Source organism: Pavona decussata, unplaced genomic scaffold (assembly GCF_977016875.1).
Source record: "Pavona decussata unplaced genomic scaffold, jaPavDecu1.1 SCAFFOLD_64, whole genome shotgun sequence".
In the NCBI taxonomy this organism is placed as follows: Eukaryota; Metazoa; Cnidaria; class Anthozoa; order Scleractinia; family Agariciidae; genus Pavona; species Pavona decussata.
Genome location: NW_028145484.1, coordinates 3,903,577 through 3,928,279, shown reverse-complemented (window position 1 = coordinate 3,928,279; position 24,703 = coordinate 3,903,577). Strand labels below are relative to the sequence as shown.

The following is a 24,703-nucleotide window of genomic DNA, read 5'->3' as shown; positions in this document are numbered from 1 at the left end:
TCCAAATCCTGATTCGCCACGCAAAAAAACTTGTTACCGTTAGATTGTCGTTGGTCTCTCGTAAAGAGTTTTTTTATAATTTTTTGCAAACATTCGAAGCTCTAAAAACTATTTCTTCTCATTAGGCTCTATAAGCTCTTCATCTATGAACCAACTTCTTCTGCGGCCTTCAGTTTCAATCAATCTTTTTTTCAAACCTATTCAGGTCTTTCGGTCAGTGTGTCCCCGTCGACTTCCACTTCGGCCAGTGTGTCCGCGTCGATCTCCGCCAGTACCACCCCGTCGATCTCTGTCAGTGTGTCCCCGTCGATCTCTGCCAGTACAACCCCGTCAATCTCTGACAGTATGACCCCACCGACCTCTGCCAGTACGACCCCGTCGATCTCTGCCAGTACGACCCCGCCGACCTCTGCCAGTACGACCCCGTTGATCTCTGCCAGCACGACCCCGCTGACCTCTGCCAGTACGACCCCGTTGATCTCTGCCAGCACGACCCCGCTGACCTCTGCCAGTACGACCCCCAGTACGACCCCGTCAATCTCTGCCAGTACGACCCCGTCAATCTCTGCCAGCACGACCCCGCCGACCTCTGCCAGTACGACCCCGCCGACCTCTGCCAGCACGACCCCGTTGATCTCTGCCAGCACGACCCCGCTGACCTCTGCCAGTACGACCCCGTTAATCTCTGCCAGTGCGACCCCGTTGACCTCTGCCAGTACGACCCCGTCGATCTCGGGCAGTGTGTCCGCGTCGATCTCTGCCAGTACCACGCCGTTGATCTCCGGCAGTGTGTCCCCGCCAATCTCTGCCAGTACGACCCTGTCGACCTCAGTCAGTGCGTCCCAGTCGAATTCTTCCTCGGCCAATGTATCAACCTCAAGTAAGTTGTATATATTTTAGGAAGTAAAATGAATTAATAAATACTAAGGGATTGTTTGCTCTTCTTCAGTAAGATCTTCTGGAATTGCTTCTTCACCTTCTGTGAGTTCTTCCTCCTCGTCAGGTGCCAGTTCCAGGTTTTCATTCCTTGGTACACCTTTGGCCTCCTCCACAATAAATATTTCTTCTGTCAGTTCATCATCTTTGAGCACAGCCTTGTTTTCAAACATATCTGCATCTGTGAACACACTTAACTCATCCATATCGTCTTTAAACGATTCTACACCTTCAGGTAACAAATGATGTTTTTTTTAACAATCATTAATAATTATCAGGACAAGCGTGTGATGGGTATGAGACGATATCATCATCCCATATTCAACAAGCGCGATTTTAATATTTTAAAAACAAAAAATCAACAACATCAGCAACCAAGAAATATTGTTAGATTTTGCTGATTTCATGTTGCAAGAAAGACGATTTAATGACCACTGTTTCGCATGCATGGTGTAATGGCTCATATCCCATGGTCGCTAAGCCAATCAAAACTCTAGAATTGTATTGTCCCATGATCCAATTTTAATTGTTTATATTAAACCATGGTAATTGAGCTAGGTAAGGACAACTTAATGAGTATCGCCCATTAACTTGAAATTATGAACACCATTACTCGCTGAACTGTACATCACTCAGTTCACTTGTAAAGACGTTCTTGTTAGCCTTAAAATTCAAAACGTCAGTAAACAGCGATGAGTTCCATCGGCTTAACAAAATGTGAAGATTCTAGTTCGATAAGTAAACGTGTCCGATGTCAGCTATTTTATCACAAAAACTTGGAATCAGGGCAGCTGTAACCACTCGACCAGGCACATGATCGCGCCCAAAATACGAGAGAAATAGGCATGCCCCAACCAAATTGGTTCAGACGCACTACAGTTGTCGACCCACTTCTGTATACCACTTGGTTCGGCCGGAAGAGAGGACGACGTCTCTACCGGCGGGATTAGGTGAACGGTGCTTTAACCACTACTGGTACTTTACTTAAACTCTTTAACCTTTTCTCTTTTCCTCTTCGATAGTATCAACGGCTTCAATCCAACCAACCTCTCCTTTCACGGCGCAATTATCGTCAACAGCGGCACCAGGTACGTGATAACAACCATCATCTCAATAGATGTATTTGTTTTTCAGTCAGTGACACAGTAATACTCGGGAAATGAAAAATTGAGTTCTCCTATCAGGAGTCGAACCTAAGACCTTTCAATTACTAGTTCGGATGTTCTACCACTGAGCTGCAGGAGACTCGTGGGAGCTAAGGCCATTAAACTAGGTTCATGGGACAAACATCCTGCGTGCTGCTAGGATTGGAATGTCAGTGAGTGGTCTACGTAAAAGAATTGCGATGTTATGTTTTAAACCATTTACGTTTCCTGCAAGGAGAGGGAGACGGTGGAGGTGTGCCATCCGTATCTTCAAACCCTGATCCCTTTTCAGACAAAAGGGTGCAATTTTTCCTCACCTGTTCTCACACGTGGTCTCTACATTCCATACTCGTTACAGGCTCCAGATCAAAATGTTTTAAAGTAAATTAATTTACACACGGTTAGACATTAAGGTTAGAAGCTTGGTGGGCTGTGTAATCAAACACATGATAAAAAAAAAAAAAAAACCAGAAAAGAAATGACTTGTTCTTCTTCTTCGTTTGCTTCATGTTCGCCCGCGTCAACTTTAATCTGTGCAGTACATTCGAGATTCGATCTGAGCTTTCCATTAAGTTACTGTCCAATGGATTCTACCAGGGAACGCCAAATAATTAATGCCATCTTGTCCCCATTAAATTATGATCGTAAATCAACGGTACGTGATTGATTTTCATTACAGATCCATGCAGTTATTTTACCTGTCACAATGGTGGAACATGTCAAAATGTAAATGGTACCGCGGAGTGTATCTGTGCCCCCGGATTCAATGGATCAAAGTGTGAACAAGGTATATCATCAATATTATCAGAATCATTTAAAATAATAATAATAATATCAATGATGATGATGAAAATGAGAATTATTGAACAGTTAGTATCTAACAAGTTTGCTCAATATTTCGGCTTTGAACTGAAATACAGTAATATCCATGTGTAATAAGGATTAAATAGATACTTGTTGCGGCGATTGTCGCTGTTTAAAGTTCGAATGTGATCGTGTTTTTCAGATATCGATGAATGTGCGAGTAGTCCCTGTCAAAACAATGGAACCTGCGAGGATGGAATAAACAGCTTCAGCTGTAATTGCTCCGTGGGATTCCTCGGCGAAACATGTAGCTTCGGTATGACAATTTCTTTAATTCTACTGTAGATGCTATACTCACTGTCGGGTAAGCACGTTTGATCACGTGCACAATGCTTTGATTAGCAAAAGAAGCTTGCGAGCGGACGCAAACCTTCGCTTTAACGATGGAATTTCCAACGTACATTTCGACATGTAATGAATTGAACTTTCTTCAAGCTTTCCAGTGAAGCGTTCTTACACTGTTGCTAATAAAAGATCAAAATCAGTGATAAAAACACACGTTGAAGTCCTTGGAAATCTTTAACTCTTACCTTGTCTCGAAAAATCTTCCATGCGACTGGAAAGAGCACTTCAAACTTGGTAATTTGGTGATTTGATTTGCTTTCGTTGGTCTTCTGCCAGCCGCAAATGTCATGTTTAGATGTAATAGGCCACTTTACAGTTGTGTGCTTAGTGACCTGGCCTTGGATTAGAAGCGAGGCTGGGAGTGACCTTGTTTTGATACAAACCTTACTGCTTTCACATGTAAATCATGCTGTTCTTATGCTAACTAGTTTTCATTTACATATGAAAAGCAATGAGGTTTGTATCAAAACAAGGTCACCCTCAGCCTCGCTTCCAATCCAAGGCCAGGTCACTGGGCACACAACTGTAAAATGGGCTATTGTGTATTCTCTATGTAAAGTCTGTAATGTACAACAATTTGAAAATTTTGAAAATGCAAGGAAATGTGAAATAAAGTTGTTGTTGTTGTTGATCCGGTGACGGTGACTGTAGTTGTGACGTCAGAGAATTATCGCCATTGTATACAGTGCTCCTGGTGTTACTACTCATATTTTCCTGTTATTTTCAATCAGCGGATCCATGTCTCCAGAATCCGTGCCGGAACAATGGTACATGCTATGTTGATGCTGCAAAAAACTACACATTCTTTTGCGTTTGCCCGATTCCTAAAGCCTACACTGGACGGGACTGCGGGACACCAGGTGAATATGACCGACAATAGCCATGTCAGTCCTACAACAAATTTTTCCGAAAGATGGTGCGGCGTAACGTGCGAATGCAGTCTGGTGTCTTACAGCAAAAGACCTGGGATGATTGTAAATGAAACGAGAGAGACTGAGTAGAGTTTAAAAATTCAGACGTGTAAGGTCGCGTATGCGAAACGTATGCGAAGCCCTAAAAGTATTCTTATTACACCGCGTATTGTCTGAAATCGAGGCTTCCCATTTACAACGAAAAAGCCTTGGTAACGAGATTGATTAGTTTGTAGTGTTAAAATGTCAAAATTGTAGCCAGTTTTGCACAGCGTTTATCCGAGTTCAATCATCTTTCTGATACATTTTTTTTCATGCAGTTCAATGCTTCTGGGATATAATGTACCCGTATGGAAAAGAACAGGGAGACCAGGAAATGGCGGCTGAAGTTGTTAAGGAACGCCGCTGCCCTAGAGTGTCTATTGACACTGGCCTCTACTTCTTTGGTAGACAGCATTACGAAGTATTTGTAAGTAACCAAGGCCAATGTTGTACCTAACAGTTATTGCTTCAATGTAGTCTCAAATAACGTTTGTTCAGCGAAGTACTTTGGAAATTTTTTAAGGGTTAGCAGTACAAAGAAGGTAATAAAAATAATAATTTTATAGAAATAATGCAGCATTGGATTTTTTATAACAAGAAAAGGACAAAATGTAATCATCTATAATAAGTTTAAACCTTTATCAAGAATATATCAAGAAGTGCTAACAATAAAGAAGTTTAACGTTCAATTTTCTTTTTAGATTTGTGCCAATGGAATGCTTAGCTTTGATAGAGAAATTGAAATAACGCGGCCCATTCCTACCTACAAAACAAACGAATTCCCATTCGCCGTTCCCATGCTGACTCCTTACTGGTCAAAAATCGACCATGACCGGTCCTTCTGTTCGAGTCCAGGAAACTGCCATTTCAATTATGCAAACCGTTCCATAGTCTTCTATCAAGTCTACAAGGATATCTCCTTAACACAGAATACATCCTACATACTTGGAAACGCCAGTGAAGAAGTCAGACGTAACCAGCCGAAAGCATTCGGAAACTTCTCAGCCAAGTGGGTTCTTGTGGTAACCTGGTTGCGCCTTCGTCCAGATGATACAGAGATTGAAGAGGGAATTGTAAGCTCTTTGACAATAATACAAGCGCGTATCAAGTACTTGAAGGGTAGAGCAGTTTTCTAAAGATTGTGCCAGATAACGGAAGGGGGCGTGCTGTAGTAGTTATTATTAAAAAGCGCATCATTGTATAATGCAATTCCAGGGATTTGATTGGCTTAGCAGCCATGGTATATGAGCCATTATACCATGCCCGAGGAATAGCGGCCATAAAATTGTCTTCTGGTGGTTTTCCGAAAGCGAAATCAACAAGATCTAGCAATATTTCTTTATTGTTTTTAATAAAACAATTATTCCACTTGCGCTTGTTGGATATGAGATGATTATAGCCAACTCGGCGCTACGCGCCTCGTTGGCTATCAATCATCTCATATCCAACGCGCGCTCGTGAAATAATTGTTAAATAGCGCATTTTACAATTGTTTGCCCTCGTGATCTGTCCTCTAAGAAGAGGCGAGGCTGAGGTTGGCTTTTGTTTTGATACAAACCTCAGTGCCTTTGATATGTAAATACCAACTAGTTAGCGTAAGAACTGCATGAGTTTTATATGAAAAGTAGTGAGGTCTGAGCCGATACAACGCAGACTGGTTTTAAATAGCTTTGTACAGCATAAATGTGCCATTTTAAACAATAATGCTCATCTCAATATTTGAAGCGGTAAGTTAATATTTAAGGTATTTCTATTGCTCCTAGACTAACACCTTCCAAGCTGTTCTCATAACCAATGGAACGTACACATTTGTCAAGTACCATTATCCGTGCGGCGCAGTCCAGTGGTCTGCCCCCAAGTCTGTGTAAGTAAGACCAATCCAAATGTTTAAGGGACCTTAAGAACCACGACGACATCACCAACAAACATTGTCACTTGAAAGTGCGAATTTGCGGCGCAAATTCGCATTTTCAAAGAAGAAGTTCAAAGAAGAAGAAGTTCAAATAACGGCGTTATTTGAACTTCTTCGAGATTATTCCAATTCGTTCAACTTGCACAATGTAGTCGAACTTTCTTATAACTGAATAAGTACGTTAGTTCAGTTCTAAAGACACTGTGTTGGTGCGTCAGTGGGTAGTGAAAAAATCCAGTCCAATCCAAGTTGCAATATTTTTCAAGCTGAAATAAATATCGATGATAAAGATTCTTTGCATCCATGTCGACCCACCGTTATTTCTCGAGCGATAGTTCCCATTGTTGCTCGGATGTTATCTATGCAATAACTGAACTTTCCTTTTCATGTAGCTAGATATCATTCATTATCATATGGCCTAGGCTAGTGGCCGATATAACGCGTGCTCTGATTGGCTAAGAGCGAGATTAGAGCAGGGTATTACGCACCTGTAATGCCCACGGGCCGATTACGGATTATGCAAATTAGGGTTAGGCTTAAATTGAAATGCTGTTTTTTCTTATAAAGAAAGCCATATAATAAACAACTTAATAACCTCAACCGTTCGGTCGGTACGGGAAAATCTCAAACCTCGGCCTAGCCGTATTGACTTCCCTATCGCTCGGTCAACACAGGTAAGACCTCATGCAGTTTGAGATCTCCCCACTGATGACCTCACCCTCGGTTATTAAGTAGTCATTAACTCGATGTCCGAACTAACGAGTTTCACTAATTAAAACGAACTGAATATTCTTCCAATGTAAGTTTACTTGCTACATAATTGACCTTAGAATGAATCATTTTTCACTTGCCTTTGATATTACAGTGAAGGTGTATTCAGAGATTCGTTTGATGGCTACCCGGTAGCGGGTTACAATGCAGGAGACGAGAACACTGATGAACCGAAAAAACGATATCCTAGCCTTGATGGGTAAGTTATAACCTAGCCTGCAATGCAGGCGTTTTCGGGCGGCGCGCGAAAGCCAGAAGCTGGGTTAGTCGTTTAGTCGTAACCGCCACGTTGGATTTTCAAAATCGTAAGGTTGGCACCCCATTGGTCGCACTTTTTAGTCTCCCCAAACTTCCTCTGCTTTTATATCCAAGATGGCGGCTATTTAGCCTGCGAACGCAGACGTATTTCCGGCTGTCGCTTCTCTCCGCGGAGAGAAGCGACAGCCGGAAATACGTCTGCGTTCGCAGGCAAGCGGCTATTATGCCGAACCCCCATAATAATACGCCTACATAGCAGGCTAGTTAGAACCCTTTCAGTGTTCTTAAAATCGATCAAGATCGCTACAAGAAATACCTAAATAGAATTTGCCTCGAGCTATGACCCGGAGCCTCTATCTGTATGCATACGAACTCGCAAAATGAGCAGATGCAGTTGAAAGAACTGCGCCATTATCGCGAAGTCATGGGCTCGGATCTCTGAACCAAAATTGACTTATCTTCAGTCGGTTTCTTTGCAACCTTTTTAAACCACTATCAATACTGTTAGAATCTCAGTCATTAAATTGAATGTTTCTGTTGTGTAGGTCCGGATCGTATAACGTGAAAAACCTAGATGACAAGGATGGAAACACGGGTAGAAGAGGAGAGTACTGCTTTAGAATCGAAGATAGGAAAGGAGACGACGCTTCAACGAAATGTAACGCGTGGCGCGATTTGCAAGAAAAAGAACTAAAAAACAACGTGGACTCCGCGGACGCACGGATCACCAGCTGCCCGTGTTCAAGGTTCCAGATTAAATTTGACACCAGATTCTACAGCACTTCAAGGGAAATCGAGTGTTTTAACCCACTTAGAACGACTTCCATTTCCAAAGACGTTGATGGTGATCAGCTGTCTGCAACCGTTCAGCGAAGATGTTGTTATAGTAATTTAAATGGGGCACTCGAAGTGGACTCCAGCTTTTTAAAGGTCTTTTACTTCAACCGTCCCGGAAATTTCTTGGATGATGACACTGCAGAACGTTTGTGCCTCGTGGAATCCAACAATGAGGCCTCGTTCCGTGCCGTAAGACCGGTACATAACTGTCGCGGATACCGCACTATGACAAGAAGTAAGTTGTGTTGTTCCTAGCTCGGTCTGAACGATTTTCATTTGCCTGTCGTGAAACAAACATCACAGATCGAACTCATGTCTGGTCAATTACAACAAAAACAACTTAATAAGCCAATTGTAAACCAGAAGCAAATTGCAGAAGCTCTGCAGAGAAACGCATGCCATAATGACATGGGGATTTTGTTTTTAATAGCCCTTTTCACGGTTTATTTCTCTCATTTGCATTACAATGTTGTCCAACGTGGATGCGAGGCAATTTCGGGCTAAAACTACAAAATAGCCCGAAATTGCCTCACATACATGCTAGATTTCATTGTAATTCAAATGAGCAGAGTTAACCGTGAAAAGGGCTATTGGCTATTAGCATACCTCAGTGACCGACTATCGCGTAACGCGCAATCTGATTGGCTACACAGGTGCCGTCTATCGATCGATAGACGGCAGTTTGTCAGAGCGCGCGCGATTTAGCATGCATCATTGCACAAATATATCAAAATTAATGAAGTAAAAAGATTTTTTTGCTTGATATATCGATCACTGAGGTATGCTAAAACAATTAGACGGCTCGCTCTCGGTTTCTATCGCCTTTGATAGTTGGCTCGGGGCTTCGCCCCTCGCCAACTATCAGCGGATAGAAACCTCGAGCTCGCCGTCTAATTGTTAAAAAGCCGGCCTGAGAGACTGGGCCCGAGTTTCAGTTCTAACCAGTAATAGAGCGTATACATGAACACAACCCGAGGCAAACAGAAATAACAAATTTAATTTGAAATCACTTGTTACACTCCATATCGCAAAATGGCTTATAATAGAATAAAAATTTCCCATTTGTTCTATTCGCCAAGCAGTCTAATTCACAACAACTTGATCATTTCATGACAATGCTATTCTACAGTTTTGATTGGCTTAGGTGCCATGAGATGTCAGCCATTGTACTTTTTACAATAACTGTCCAAATTCCCGCGCGCTGATTGACTCGCAGCTACTGTCTATAAGAGTACAGACAATAAAAATGACGTCAGATGTAACGCGCGCGCTTTCTCAACGAAAAAATAGCCAATTCCGCTCGTACTTTTTTCATGTTATTGTAAAAAACAAATCGACGGCAGTTTTCTCTGGGCTATACTCTTATAGACCATAAAATGACGCCATAAAATGTCCAAAACTTGGCAGTGAAACCACTCGCCTGCGGCTCGTGGTTCCACTTGAGTTTTGAACATTTTTTGACGTCATTTTATGGTCTATAAGAGTATAGCCCATAGAAAACTGCCGTCGATTTGTTAAATGCCCGGGAATAAGCAGTCATGGTATTAGTCACTGCTCTTCCTTGGAAAATGAAATCACCAAGATGTAGCCGGAAATATGTTTGGGTTGCTTTAAATAAGATAATTATTCAACTCACGCTTGTTGGAGATGATTATAGCCAACTTGTCGCTACGCGCCTCATTGGCTATCTATCATCACATATCCAATGCATACTCGTGAAAAAAATGTTAAGTAGGGATAACTCGGTCAGTTGAATCACTTACCTGTGGAACTCGATCTCTGACATTGTTTGAAAACGTCCGAAGTTTACCCGGTACAAAATTACCCTGGGAGAGTTGACGATCTCTCAGTTGATAAAATCTTATTCCCTAAGCGGGCTGGCGGGGTGTATCCAAGAAATCACTGAGAAGTGAACACAGTTTAGCAACAGAGTACGTTAATAAGAATGGATTTGTTGTGATGTTTGAAAACTATTCCGCTTCTGGAAATATGTATAACTCTCATTTCTTTTTCAGTTTGGTGTTTTGGCGATCCACACTTTCTAACCTTAGATGGCAAAAACTACACGTTTAACGGTGTTGGAGAGTATACGATGGTGACCGCTAATAACAGTGCGTTCGTGTTGCAAGCGAGGACTAAAGTAGCTCAAGGGGGGCTTAACACTGCTACGGTATTTTCAGCCGGCGTGGCCAAGGAAGTCAATACTAGCAAGGTTGAAGTCAGGATAAAGAGCGGAGGTATGAACTGCGATCATTAATAGCTTGGTTAGTATGGAGAACGTGAATATGGAAGGCTACACTTACTGGAGGGTTTAATTAACAAATAGATTTAATTTTGCCGTGCTTCTGATGTTTAATCAGAAGTCATAGGTTCGACTGCTATTGGAAGAACTCGTATTGTTTTCCGAGTATGCCTGTGTCGCTGACTGAACACATAATTCTCAATAATCATAGAGTCGATTATAAAACACAAAACGTATTTTCTACCAGTATGGCCCGCGTTCGATTCCCGTCGGTGACGACATCATATGGGTTGCGCTTGTTGTTGGTTCCCGGGTTTGTTCTGAGAGGTTTTTCTCCGGATCCTTAGCTTAACCCTTTCCGAAACAACCAATGTTTCCAAATTAAAATTTGATCAGGAATTAAACAGTGAATGAACAGCCACTCAGAGGATACACCACTGTAGTTTCCCATTTATTTTTTTTAAATATGTTGATATTTCAAATGATCAAAGGGTAACTGTCGTTGCTATCAAATTCATTTCTTATCTTTCTTGTCAGGTGGGCTGGAGATGCATATTGATGGGACACTATATACAGAGTATAACACTCTTAACAACATTAGCAAAGACATTGGGGGCAACTTACGAGCCGTCAAGAAATCCACTAACTGCGTGGAAGTATCGTTCAAAACTGGAACCGGGGTGGAATTCTGTGAGGCGAAGGAAATGCTGTCAATTGTGGTAACCTTGAGTGAAGATTACTTCAACAACTCCAAAGGCCTTCTGGGGACGTATAACAGAAACCCGGAGGATGATTTCACTTTGCCGAACGGAACCGTCCTTCCGCCAAGCATGACATCTAAGCAAATTCACTACAATTTTGGCTTAAATTGTAAGTATTATTGTGAATTTATATTGATTTTCACCGACGTCTGTGACAAAACATGGATGCGATCCTCGTTTTGTACCGCAAAATCATGATGTTGTGTAAGAAGGTCGAAAACCAACCCACGATGCCTTGCAACGCTCAATTACACACCAGCTTGCATTACCAACACGAGGCTGCATACTATGGTTGCCATGGAAACGGGATTTACAGAGTCCACGAAATGCTAGTCTCCCTCGCAGCCGTTCTGTGTCTCGTCATGCAACGCTGAGACACAGAACGGCTGCGAGAGAGACGAACAAAATGCCGATTTTTCCATTTTGGGATTAGAGCTGTGCTGCGATTAAAAGCTGGGTAACGATCATTCTTCAATCTCTGTATTTTCAGGGCAAATTACGGCTGAGGAGTCCTTGTTCACATACGGGCCAAACGAAAATGTTTCGACCTTCATGAACAAAAGTTTCATTCCCATGTTTGTGGAGGACATAGTGTGGGCAGATAACAACACTAAGCAGGAGGCTGAGCTAAGATGTGGCGGCGACGCTGTGTGTTTGTTTGACGCTGCATCCACCAATGATGTCTCCGTTGGGCTTAACAGTCAAGCTGTAAGCGTCAAACTGGTAGAGGAAAACAAACAAATGGGTAAGAAGCTTTTACATTTTAATGTAATGAAAGTATTTGAGATATTATTGGTCAAAACCTCGCTCTAATGAGAGATGTTTGTGTAAATAAGGTCCAAAAGTGTGACCATTTAAATAAATTTTTTTAGCAGTACTTTCCTTCGGGACTTTGAACCTCGTTATGAGAGCGAGGTTAAGTGCAAAGTTTTTCATATTATAGTTAGTTTTGTGAATAAGAACTAATTTTCATAATAAAAACTTTGCACTTAGCCTCGCTTTCATATTGAGGTTTAAAGCAACTCGGAAATGGCCTCTTATGCCCCATTCACACCAAGGCTTAAACACGTTTAAAAGCTGTTTAGTTGAACACAGTTTAAAATTGTTTCCTCATAAAAACTGCTTTCGGATTTTTGTCGACCACAGATTTAGCACAAATGAAAGCACAAGTTAAAGTTTACTTGAATCCTATGTCAAAGTCAATGGTTCAGCTTTCTGTGAAACATTTTCATTTTGTTAAACCTGGTTTAATTAAACATGTTTTGTTGGTGTGGATGGAGTTTTAGTTTGTATAAACTTGGAAATTGAAACCTGAAATTTGCGTTGCAATTTTAAAGTATGTACTGCTTTGGATGCTCACCGGATTTAATTTTGTCACAGATAACTTCCCTCCAAAGTTCACGTACATTCCCGATTGTATTGAAGCAACTCTTGGCAACGTTTCGTTCGTTAACGTCACTGCTTCGGACAACAATTCTTTTACCTTCAACGTCCTTAACAAACCAAATGGAGCCAGCTTCAATTTCTCGGGAAATCAACTTGACTTTACATGGAATGTCACATCATCTGACAAGGTGAGCTATCTTGTTGTTAACAGCTTCTTGTGTAAATTGTGAAAAATAGTTAAAAAAAAAAAAAAGAAATTACACGCAGATCGGGAATGACAAAAAAGCACTGCCGTGAATGTGTCTCTGGGTATCGAACTTTACTGTCAATATTAAGATTTGCGGCAATCTTCGGAAGTGTTCGGGTCATCGTTCCGTCCTAAGCCGCCAACCGAGCAGCTTTGGTTGTAAAATAGCCCTTTTCACGGTTAACTCATCTCATTTGAATTACAATGAAATCTAGCATGTATGTGAGGCAATTTCGGGCTATTTTGTAGTTTTAGCCCGAAATTGCCTCGCATCCATGTTGGATAACATTGTAATGCAAATGAGAAAAATTAACCGTGAAAAGGGCTATTGACCGCGCAAGGTACAAATCGTAGTTCTGTATTTCATTTGCTTCGGATATTGCTATTACAACGCTTCTCGTTACATTTTCAGGTCAAGTTTACTTTCGTAGCAACAGATGAACTTAACGCTTCAGTGATTTCTACACCACGTATCAAAATGTGCGCCTGCATAAATGGTGGTCAGTGCGTGGCGCCCAAGCTGGGCGACAAATTTAACAATGACAGCAAGTTTATTTACCAGGGCTGCTCCTGTTCTGCGGGGTACACAGGGCGCTTCTGTGAGAACGATATTAACGCATGCGTCTTGAATGGGCAGCCGTGTTTTAAGGGTGTGACGTGCACAGACCAACCAGCCCCGGCTAATATTACAGGGTACACTTGTGGGCCTTGTCCATCCGGGTATTCTGGAGACGGCGTCAAGTGTGTTGGTAAGTCCCGTATGTGTATGCGAGATCCAAGATTTTTTTTTTAAGGACGGTGCCTACTTTTGTTACTGCGCATACGTTCTGCGCATCTCGAGTTACTCGGGTTTCCTATAGGTGGTGCCTACTAATACAGGGATATTTTTGCGCGGTTTAAAACTATGCAGAGAAAGCAGAACTTAGCAAGTGCTCTTGGTATCCAAAAAGAAATTTTTGGATAACCATTGAATAATTGTTGCTTAATTATCTCTGAAAAATGCGTGGTTACCCCCAATTTTCTTTTTTGATTTCAGTAGCCCTTGCTGAGATCTGCTTTCCTGCATAGTCATAAACCACACAAAAATACTTCTTTATTAGTAGGCACTGTCCTTAAAATTTTAAAACTCTGAAGGTGAAACGTGAATCAAATGTCCACCTTAAGCCCAGTTACAAAAATAATCTTTTAAATATACTTCCTTTTTTTCAAAGATATCAACGAATGTCAGAAAAACTCTTCGAACTGCTCGCAGAGATGCACCAACAAACCAGGTTCATTTGTATGTAGCTGTGAACTTGGTTTCCAGTTAAACAGCAATAAACTCGACTGCGATGGTAAGAAGGTTTACTAGAATTTCATATTATTCGTAACAAAAGGATACAACTTAACCTGAATATGGTTTCTGTTGGTGGCAAATTTAAAGATGGAAAAAAAAAAAACGTGGATGGTTAGACTTAGCGTAGTCAATAGAAGCCAATGGTTTTGAAGCCTGACAAACTTCTTTGTTATATGTTTTTGTTAGCATTTTTGGCCTTGACCGTGCACAGACGACAATAGATTTTGAAATGCGTTGGAGCAACTTACTAATAAAAACGTTCCTGTTAGAATATGCAACTGTAGTGTGAACGTTAAAACAAAGGATTGTGCACGGTCGCGGCCCTTCATACATAAATTGCAGCACCATTGTTGTCATGGCAAGGTTTCATAACCAGCCCTTAATAAACTATGGACTTAGTTATTTCATCTGCACGTACGCTATTGTTCCTTGGTGATTGTTGTAAAGGTACAGATGGTTTTACCACGAGTCCGTTCACTTTATAACAAAATATTACTGTTATTGCTGTGTTATTCTGAAAGGGAGGAAAAGTAGAAAATCTGAAGAACATCTTGGACGAGGGAAGAAGCGGTATAATTATGACATAAATTAACATCAGCCTCATCACCAGGCATCCTTTGCGCGCGGTCAAAAGTGACGTCAACCTGGAAGACGTGCCCATGTAACTAAGCCTGTACACCTTGAACATCCTCCTAAGGAAAGGAATTCGGTGGATGATAATTAGCGATAAAATGATTAAATAATTAATGTTTCAATAATGCAAATTAATCTCACATAAATTATATAAATATGATGAAACGTAATTTAAATCCCGATCAAATATGAGCAGCAGTGTTTTATCGGGATTTCTCAAACTCGTTAATAGTTCAAAAGCCAAAGACAAACGAAATCATGCACCGTGACGTGTTTGGATATCTGATGAAAAACTCCTCGTTTTTGCATCCTTAATTTCTTTTTCAAAATCAGTTTGTTTGAGAAGTTATATCAAACACTCGTCACAGTGTTTCATCTCCTCAATAGAGTTCATGACAATGATGCTTTTGTGAACGTTGGAAATTAGCATACGAGAAAAACACCGCATACTAATAAGGAGGAGGTTTTATCGGGTTCTAAAACCACTGCACGTGATGTTTTATCGACCATTTGATAGGTCAATGGGCTTATGAATTATTAATGAATTTTTGAACTTTCTTCAAAGATATCAACGAGTGTGAACCGACAAATGACTGTATGCACCAATGCAACAACACGATTGGTAACTACACCTGCTTCTGTAACGACCTCTTTGTGGTTAATCCAAACGACAGCAAGAGCTGCATACGTAAGTGTTAACATAACGTGTTACTGAACATACTAATCAATATTAGATTGATTCTCTTAAGTAACAGTGGAATGCAAGAATAAAGCTTATGGAACCAGCTGAGCTATTTCTTCTGTTACACGGCGTATGGAAACAATTTCTCTTTAAAGTTCTCCGAGTTCCAAGCTAGTTTTCAGTTGAATTTCGAAAGCAATTTCGCTTTTGCTTTTGATCATGCCTTACAATACTTGGAAACTGGTTAAAAAAAGTCGCACTCCCTACCCCCTCCCCCCCCCCCCACCGTTTTCATTAATAGTAACGTTAGAAGTAGAACAGAAAGCAGTTGCTGCTGGATAGCCTACGCCGCATGTTCCCGCATTTTTTGCCTCATTTCCTTGAGTTCTGATTGGTTCATTGTGTGTTGTCTGCATCTGCCTGGTTGGTTATAGTGACTTTGCTTTGATTTTCACGTCACTCTTGTCCAACTGCCCAGCCGATAGAACTTGAACATTTAGTCTTGTTGTTGTTGTTGTTGTTGTTGACGTGTCCCAGACCATTAGAATCGGCCATGTGTGGCGTTGACCGCAAATAAAGCCAAGCTCATCTATGGGAAATGTCGTATTTTTGTAAAATGGCAACCAGTTAAAAGGTTTTATCTGGGGCATTGTATAAATCATTCCAGCTGAGACAAAGGAAGTAACAGAAAAGAATGAAAAGTGTTTAAAACGAGAAAATATAAACGTTAAGATACATCTCACTTCACTTATACACTGGGTATACACCTAAACTATAGTTTAATTTACAGATCTCAGCACATAGTTTCTTGTCAAATAGCTTCAAATGGTGACTTGGTCTTAAAAGTGTAAGTTACTAAAAGTTACAAAAAATGGAGGGGTGGTTAATCATGTCTTATGTAGGAGGGGGGTACGAGTTTATGCTTCCATTGTGCAGATCTCTCCAAGATCTGTTTGGTGTCCAAATTTGGTACAAATTGACCCAATATTGAACACGTAATGACTTCTTGTGCCATAGAAAAACTAAATGGCTTTGTCTTCAAATTGACAACTAATTTTTATTCTTGTTAGCATGGTATCTTGAAAAACCTAATCTTTGTGTTGTCTTGCTTCAGCGTCCAAGCAATGCCCAAGTAAAAATGACTGCAATCAAATCTGTTACATAAAGGCAGACAACACTACTCAAGCGTGTGACTGTAACTCAGGATACAAGCTTGGCAGCGACGGGAAAACGTGTGCAGGTATTCATGTAATTATTAAGTATTTACACAAAAATGCTTTGATTTGACCAAGCCTATGTACGTCAAGTGGCGTATAGGGTTCTGTCATGTAAGGGTCCCAGTGTGGAAAACCAGAGTCTATCCACTTACACTTCATGATTGTATTTTATGTGACTAAAACGAGTGAGCCGTGTCCTGCGTAATTAGGGAGCTTAAGCAACGACGACGGTAACGGCAAAGAGAACTTCAAAATAACCAAAACAACAACTCTGTTTCTTTGCCGTCACTGCACGACTAGGACGTGAAAAACGAATTCGCCTTCTCTTTCGTAACTTGGGTGCGGTCTCCAAGAATTCAACTCCAGCAAATTTCACCTACATTTAACATTTAAAGCGAGTAGGAATAGTCCTGACGACGACGTTTGAAAAGAAGTGAATTCATTTTAATGGTGACAACGAATTGAAACCCCGCTACAATTCTTGGGATCCATGATTAATACTTTCGAGCCCAATATCATACTAATGTGATAGGAAAAAATGATTACTGACATACTCTTCTTTCTTACGCTAGATATTGACGAATGTACGATTCCTGGCATCAAGTGTACTCAAAAGTGCAACAATTTCGACGGTGGATACAAATGCGAATGTTTTTCAGGATACAAACTGGAGGCCGATGAATTTACTTGCACAGGTATCGATCATTATAACTTAGCCTGTAAATCATTGGTCCTGATGGAAACGAGACAACAGATTTGGTAGCTGTTTAACCTGGTCCAACTCCTCTTATCTAAAGAAACTGTAGTGCTTCATCGGTGCGGGTGGGGCTGAAACGAAAGTTTGGTTTCTTCAACAGAGTTGATAACGTAATTTGTCCAGCGTACAGAGATTCAAGAGCTGACGTCTCGAGCACAAGCCCTTCGTTGGAAGGAATGAAAGAATGAAAGAATTGTGGTTTGATGCTGAAAAACAATAAAAAGCGTTCGTTGATTCCATGGGGATTAAGAGTACCGATTTGGAAGATGAATTTTTGCTCTAAACCTTTGCGGCTTTCTGTGTTGCCATCGTGTTGGGAAATTCCACAGACCGCAACTCCCATATGAAAGGCAAAAATCAGAAAGCAAAGGCGAAAATTAAACGCGTTCCTCGTTTTCGCCAGCCTTACTATCCGAGGGCCTGGAAGAGGATAATAAAATTATAGTATTAAAAGTCTTTATTTCCTCACAAGATAAAAAAAATACATATCTCATGTCACAATATCACAATATGTCACAAACAGCCATCTGTTTTCAGTTCCTTGATGACGTAAGCTCATACTTCTGCCGCCTTCTCAGGTCCAGGATATTTTCCCTTTATAGCGACTCGTAATCGAGCCTATTGATGGTACACATGTGACGTCGTGGCGGCCATGTTGGTGGACAGGGACAATGAGATGTTTCTCCTCTTGGAGTTCACTTCCATTTTTATGCAAACTTTGTGAAAAAATTTTCTTTTGTTTTATCCACCAACATGGTGGCGAGTTAAACCACCTATTGGTAACGTTAGCAATCTTAAAGAGTTTTCTCTATGGTTGTAGTAATGTTTAAAAAACGAGCAGGAGTGTTTTATCGGGTTTGCCGAGTAGTTTTAGACCCGATAAAACACGTGTTGCGAGTTGTTTGAACGGCTTCAAAAACATTCCTGGAAAAGCGTGTGTCAACAGAGTTAATAACAATTATGCTTTTGTGAACTTTGGAAATTTATAGCATAAGAGAAAAACGTTAAACGCCGCATACTAATGACGAATGTTTTATCAGCTGATAAAACACCGCATACTAATAAGGAGGAGGTTTATCGATATAAAGTCACTCACGTGATGTATTATCGACCATTTGACAGGTCAATGGGCTTATGAATTATTAATGAATTTTGAAAGCTTTTTTTAAAACTCTAGAGAGTTATAAAACAATTTGTTTAGGCAGTTTAGTGATGTTTTTCTTTTCATTCTTGCAGACATCAATGAGTGTCTGAACCCCAACTTATTCAGCTGTCCTGGGGAGTTCCGCGTTTGTGAAAACATACCTGGTAGCTACAAATGCAAGTGTCAGGACGGCCTGTACTTCATAAACGACACTTGTACAGGTGAGCTGAAGTATCAACTCACGTACAGCATAATATGTGCAAATCTAGTTTATCAGTATATAGTTAACAATTATTCCACGGGCACGCGTTGGATATGAGATGATAGATAGCCAACGAGGCGCGTAGTGCCGAGTTGGCCATAATCATCTCATATCCAACAAGCGTAAGTGGAATAATTGTGTTATTTAGAACAATCAAAAAATATTGCTGGATTTTGCTGATTTCGTTTTGCAAGAACAATTAGAAGACAATTTCTCGGGCATTGTATAATGCGTCATATACCATGGTCACTAAGCCAATCAAATCGCTCGAATTGCATTATACAACAATCCAGTTTTTAATAAAGGATATTATACGGCGACGCGAAAATAACAAGTGATAAAAACAATATTTTACGATCGAGCGCAGCGAGTGAGTAAAATATTGTTTTTAACACGAGAAACTAAAATTCATATCTTCACGCTGGCGTGTAATTTTCTTTTAATTATATAGACACGCGTGTTTTACTGACTGTTTGCACGAACAACCGGAAAATAAGGGAAATGACGTCATCAATATCCACATTAGTGAGAAAATACGCCACTCGGGTCCCGGATGTAGTTTTGTCGTATGGATTTTACGAGTGGTATATTTTCCAGTAAAATACTCGTGTATATTAAAAGAGAATAGCTGGGGGATGTGCAGATACATACCGAATACGTCAGATTATTCCTCCTTTGGGTGGGAAAGATTGCGTGACGAGCCAAAAGAGCTTCTGTAAGGGAGGTTATGCTCATCACAACACACGTTTTTCTACTCAGGTAGTGTAAACAAGAAAATAGCCCACCCACCCCACCACTTTGTTTCCCTGTACATCTACTAAGATTTGATAACTTATCTTGCAAGTTATTTCGGTTATAATTAACGTAATCATCCTTATGATTTTGGCAATTTAGCGCTCAAACCAGACGAGGTTCCCCCTACACCAACTGTCCCACAACCAAAGAGCGCATCAGAAGAGGAAAGACAAAACTCTGTGGAGTTGCGTCTGACCAACATGAAAAAAGAGCAGGTAAATAACAACGGTATTTAGTCCGTATAATTTGAAGCAAATTCTTAATTTCTTTTGTATCAATTCATAAGTCCATCCTCTGATAACTACGTAGTTCCAGAAGACGGACACTTCATGCTGGCATAAATAAGGTCTTTATCACACACAATCACTGTTTGTCTTGTTCAGGACACCCTCTTTAAAGTGGACACTCAGTCAAGGTGCCAGCCACACCCTTGCCACATAACAAACGCTACATTTTTAACCTCCCATAAGTAGACACTCTTCAAAGTTGACACTCGTCAAGATCGCAGCCACTTACATACACTGCAATTCTGAGCTGCCAAAACGAGACACCACTCTAAGTTGACGCTCAGTCATGGCTTCAGCCACAAACACACACACACAAAATCACCTAAGTATTAACCTTCGTTTGCGGACATCGTCTAGGAGAATCCATGTACAAGATCACGATGACATTGCATTGTAAGACTACAAAAAAAGATAATCGTTGTTGAGCTGTCTTTGCTAACACTCCTGACATTCTTCCATTTACAGTACAACGTAACAATAGACGAGAACCTCAAACAAACGATGGCCCAGAGTATGAACAATTATTGCGATCAGAACAGAGCCGCCTGTGGAATAACAAGCAAACGGAGGAGGTATGTATCCCTTGATCCTCAGCGGACCCACAGTTCCCCAGGGACAGCAGAGACGATGACGACACTAACGAAAACAGAACTTAAAAATTTCATTCGCTTTCTGAATAAATTCGCCATCATTTGTACTTAGTAATGTAGCCGAACTATCCAGGAGCTACCGTCGTAGGGCCGGCTTTAGAGTTCAGAAATTAATTATCATGATGCGTTCAGGTTTTTCATTAAACCTTGAATGTTGTCATGTCACGTTGTTGTTAGACAAAGGAAGGCTAAAAATGTACTAAAGTTTATAATGCAAGTGCAGAGCCAGTGTTTTGCTAATTACAAATTGTTGCCGTCGTCGTCTTCGTTGCTTAGGTCTCTAAGTGACTCGCTTGTCCGACTTGGGTTCTGAAAATTGATAATTTACTTTCAAGCTTCTCTTTTTATTTTGAGTCCTTGAACAAGATTGTTTGCACTAAAAGTAGAATGTAAATACTGCATCGTTAGGAAAATGTAAAATAGACGTATCCCAACCAAGCAGGGAGGGGGGAGGGGGGGTATCAACGATACTTCGTGGCTTGCACTACAGAAACGTTTGAGCTTGTGGGGAAAGACGATATTTTGTGTCAAGTGGCAAAAGCTGTAAAATGGAAAAGAACGTTTGATGCCCTGAAATAGTAAACTGTAATTGCTTCCTGTCCTTCCAGGCACTACCTACAGGTCTATCACGATGAATTCTTTGGATGATGAAGTATATCGCGCTATATATATCACGTTTACGCCCCATTTTGTTTTGAAGGCCTTTTTTAAAACTGAGTGCGATTGGAGATCAGCTTACGAAAAACACTTCATGTTCTTAAATCCATATGTCTTCGGGTCGGCAGACTCACGTCTAACGCAATTTTCGTTGTTCACAGGCGAGCTTTGAGCGTTTTCTTTGCAAACAACGTTCATCTAGTGCCAGGATTTCCGATACAGGACAACAGCTTCCTGAGAATCGCGTTCTACGTTCTACAGCCCGGGGGTGCAGTCACCCCTGTTGCCGCCCTCCTGCAGGTTGTGAACAATTCCAAGTCCCAACTAGAGACTTTGTTTGGTGTCCCCATTGCTGAAATAAAATTGGGTTTTATACCCACGAGTCCACCAACAACCCCAACAGGCAGCAATGTGACCACGGTAACTTCACCTACCACAGGCGCTACCACTGTTACAGTAACTGAAGAAGAGGACGATGATTGGAAATGGATTGTGATCGGGGTTGTCATCGGATTGGTGGTCATCGTCGGAATCATTGTCGTCGCCTGCGTTGTGTGAGTAAACAAGAAATACCAATTGATGACTTAAAAAAAAAATTAAAATTGACAACTTAAAATTGATAACCAATTGATGACTTAAAAAAAATTAAAATTGACAACTTAAAATTGACAACCAATTGATGACTTAAAATAAATGTTCCTTCTAAGAACGAGTTCAGAAGTTCTTCTTTGTAAATTTTCAAATAGATAAGGGGGGAAGAGGGTTAGAAACCATGATACTGCGTAGTCAATGCTCGAACCTCTTTAGGGTGGCTGGAAAGACAATACAAAAAGGTGGAAAATAAATAATAAAAAAAACAGGTTTTACCGGCTTTCGAGGTCATTAACATACAGTAAAATTAAGCTTACAATTTATTATATTTCGATTGCAAATTTTGTAGGAAATTATATATATGAAGTCACTTCTTTGTTTGTTTTTTTCTTTTATAAAAAAAAAATTGTATTTCGAGGCCCATATGTTTGCTCCATTTTCATAAAGCAAAACAAATTTTACCAAAGAAAGTAATGCTATTCAGAGGCGCTGATTCTCTTAATCGCCATACTTCTCACTCTTCATTTCTTTTCTTTCTCATTTGCTGTAGTATAAAGAAAAAGAAACAAGGCAAAGTGGGAATGGTAGGTAATGGTGAAGAACACGAATGGAGATCTTCACCACACGATGAAAATTTAAACCGTGATCAAGAAAGACATGAAATGATGACCTACCCTGGTCAACAACCAGGCCAGCCGTTGGTGTAGAACTCGCTCGAAGAAAAACAGGTCGCTTTCCGCTGTCTTAAATCAAGAGATCAGAGGAAATTTCTTCAGCACCTGTTTTCTCAAGGGCAAGAACGGCTATCAGGAAAAGAAGAAGGCCATCATTTGAAAGTATTGCCAAAAACTGGCTTGTACATGAAGAAATACTTCCACTACACACAGGATAAACAGGTCTATAAGTAAGGGCTACACAACAACTTTCAATAAATGGTCACACTTTAGCATTTCATCCACAGACTCAAAAGTTAAAACCACCTTGTACAGCATAATAAACAGCGCCGCAGGAAAGTACTCCTTAGTAGCTTTCATTTGAATGGTCACGCTTTAGGATTTCATCCGCAGACTCAAATGTTAGAAACACCTTTTACAGTATAATAAACAGCACCACAAGAATGTCCTTTGCAGTAGCTTTAATTTCATTGTACAGAGAATTAGCGCTTCAAGTCTAAACTGTACGGCATTTTGATACTGCGCAGTATTAGATAACTGTAGCTGGACAAGTGCTATTTCACAAAAATATACAGTATCTCCATTTAATCAGCAGGAGCTAGCTTCGTGTTTCAAACTACCAGTGACGAAAGTCAGTCAGATAAAAGACGTATCATAGGCAACAATTGAACTCTTTGAGTTATTTATACTAGTTTACAAATTTCTCATCTTTTCCCTAAAAATGTGAATATCCTTAAGACGAAATATAGGCAGTTCTTTTCGTCCAGTTTTTAGAAAAAGAAAATGACATTTTCAGGCAATTTTGACACGCTATGTAAATAGTAAACAAACCGAGAAAACGTCTTCGGTGTTTTGGTAGTATTTTAAGAGATTTTACATGTTTACATTTGCACCAATGGGGCACAAAAGTAATTCACTAAGAAGCTTCTAAAAATCGACCTAAATATATACGGTAGATTTCCGACCGGTGCAGCCGAAAAACTGTTCTATTCTAGATATCGAAAATTCAAGGGAAAGGGGCTGAAATTAGTGAAATAAGTAAACCAGGGGGAGTTACTTTTGGCTCGATTCAAAGAGGCGTTCGATTTATTTGTGCCTTCTACTTTTAAATTCAGGTCATACGGTGAAATTCCGAACATAAACCCTCGCCATACAATCGTTCAAAGAACTTTCGTAGTAAATTTTTTTCGGAAGATGGTTTTTGGTGAGCTTGTTTTTGGAGAGAATTTTGCATTTCGAAATTGGCAAGTTTTGACGATAAAACAACTTTAACTTTAAGCTAACTTCTTCAAACTGCTAACTTTAACGATCATAGGCTTACTTTCGAGCTGCGTCGGGCTAAATATCAGAGGTATCTTAACGAGAGGGGAGGGGGGAGCTCGTATTCGGAAATTTACGGTAAAACAGATGACCTAACCGTCCCCTACCCAGACACAGGCAACGTTCCGTCCCCTTTGATGGTCTCAGAGTGTGTTTTACTTTAGCTGGTCTAAAGTATTTTTGCGTGTGTGTGTGTGTGTGTGTGTGTGTGTGTGTGTGTGTGTGAATATCTTATTACATGTAAATTATTAGAGTAGCAGTTCACCTGGATTTTATTCAGTAAATGGTTTTGGTGAGATCAATTGACTCTAGATTTCATTTCATTTCATTTCTTTCTTTCTTTCTTTCTTTCTTTCTTTCTTTCTTTCTTTCTTTCTTTCTTTCTTTCTTTCTTTCTTCATTACACATTGCAGACAAAGGTCATGAAACTTTGCATGTTCAGTTAACGATTTCGCGATTTGTAGATCAGTAACTGGCTATCAGTGCTGTTGTTAGCTTGTTGTTTTTAGATCAGTCGCATGTAATTGTAGGAAATGCAAATATTCCAGGAAAATCTTTCATTCTTGTACGTTTTTTCAGTCGATACAACAATAAAAATCACGCAGAAATATTTGTAAAACACCTCATATTGACTCCTTTTTGACCTTAAATCAATTATATTTTCTGCTATGCACACCTTAGTCGTGGCCCAGCTAGCCTGCGAGCAAGCTCTCGGGGAAGAGGAAAGGCGGGAGAGCTTGCTCGCAGGCCATGGCCCAGCAAGTTAGCCCGATTGGAAAGTGACGGGGTGGAGGTGGGGGTGGGGGTAGGGGTGGGGGTGGGGGTGGAGGTGGAGGTACGGGTGGGGTAGCTAGGGTATTGTAAAAGCTACATGTAGGCTTGCAGTGCCGGCCCAAAGAATTCCAAGATTTTGAGTCTACATGGTTTTATATGGGGATAAATATTGAGGAATGAAATAGAATTGGATAAAATCTGGATTATGAAACAGGGTTAGAACCTCGAGCTCTATTTGTAATTTCTGCTCATTTTTCGCTACCCTTT

At 40.5% G+C, this 24,703-nt stretch overlaps 1 protein-coding gene across 16 annotated transcripts in view; it reads left to right on the top strand.

Moving 5' to 3' along the window:
* Positions 1 to 23,989, top strand: part of LOC146478547 (mucin-like protein) — a 34,560-nt gene extending 10,571 nt beyond the window's left edge. For all 16 annotated transcript variants that reach the window (XM_085112081.1, XM_085112080.1, XM_085112086.1 and 13 more), the window contains 24 exons: positions 206 to 880; positions 1,959 to 2,024; positions 2,761 to 2,868; positions 3,088 to 3,201; positions 4,022 to 4,150; positions 4,522 to 4,670; positions 4,945 to 5,316; positions 6,007 to 6,107; positions 7,021 to 7,125; positions 7,730 to 8,256; positions 10,037 to 10,258; positions 10,801 to 11,133; positions 11,515 to 11,769; positions 12,405 to 12,598; positions 13,070 to 13,406; positions 13,869 to 13,991; positions 15,192 to 15,314; positions 16,423 to 16,548; positions 17,098 to 17,220; positions 18,519 to 18,647; positions 19,583 to 19,698; positions 20,236 to 20,342; positions 21,239 to 21,631; positions 22,219 to 23,989. In XM_085112081.1, the coding sequence (XP_084968207.1) occupies positions 206 to 880; positions 1,959 to 2,024; positions 2,761 to 2,868; positions 3,088 to 3,201; positions 4,022 to 4,150; positions 4,522 to 4,670; positions 4,945 to 5,316; positions 6,007 to 6,107; positions 7,021 to 7,125; positions 7,730 to 8,256; positions 10,037 to 10,258; positions 10,801 to 11,133; positions 11,515 to 11,769; positions 12,405 to 12,598; positions 13,070 to 13,406; positions 13,869 to 13,991; positions 15,192 to 15,314; positions 16,423 to 16,548; positions 17,098 to 17,220; positions 18,519 to 18,647; positions 19,583 to 19,698; positions 20,236 to 20,342; positions 21,239 to 21,631; positions 22,219 to 22,375 (5,084 nt within the window). In that variant the 3' untranslated portion in view covers positions 22,376 to 23,989. The remainder of the gene's footprint in view (positions 1 to 205; positions 881 to 1,958; positions 2,025 to 2,760; positions 2,869 to 3,087; positions 3,202 to 4,021; positions 4,151 to 4,521; positions 4,671 to 4,944; positions 5,317 to 6,006; positions 6,108 to 7,020; positions 7,126 to 7,729; positions 8,257 to 10,036; positions 10,259 to 10,800; positions 11,134 to 11,514; positions 11,770 to 12,404; positions 12,599 to 13,069; positions 13,407 to 13,868; positions 13,992 to 15,191; positions 15,315 to 16,422; positions 16,549 to 17,097; positions 17,221 to 18,518; positions 18,648 to 19,582; positions 19,699 to 20,235; positions 20,343 to 21,238; positions 21,632 to 22,218) is intronic.
* Positions 23,990 to 24,703: the final 714 nt, after the last annotated feature.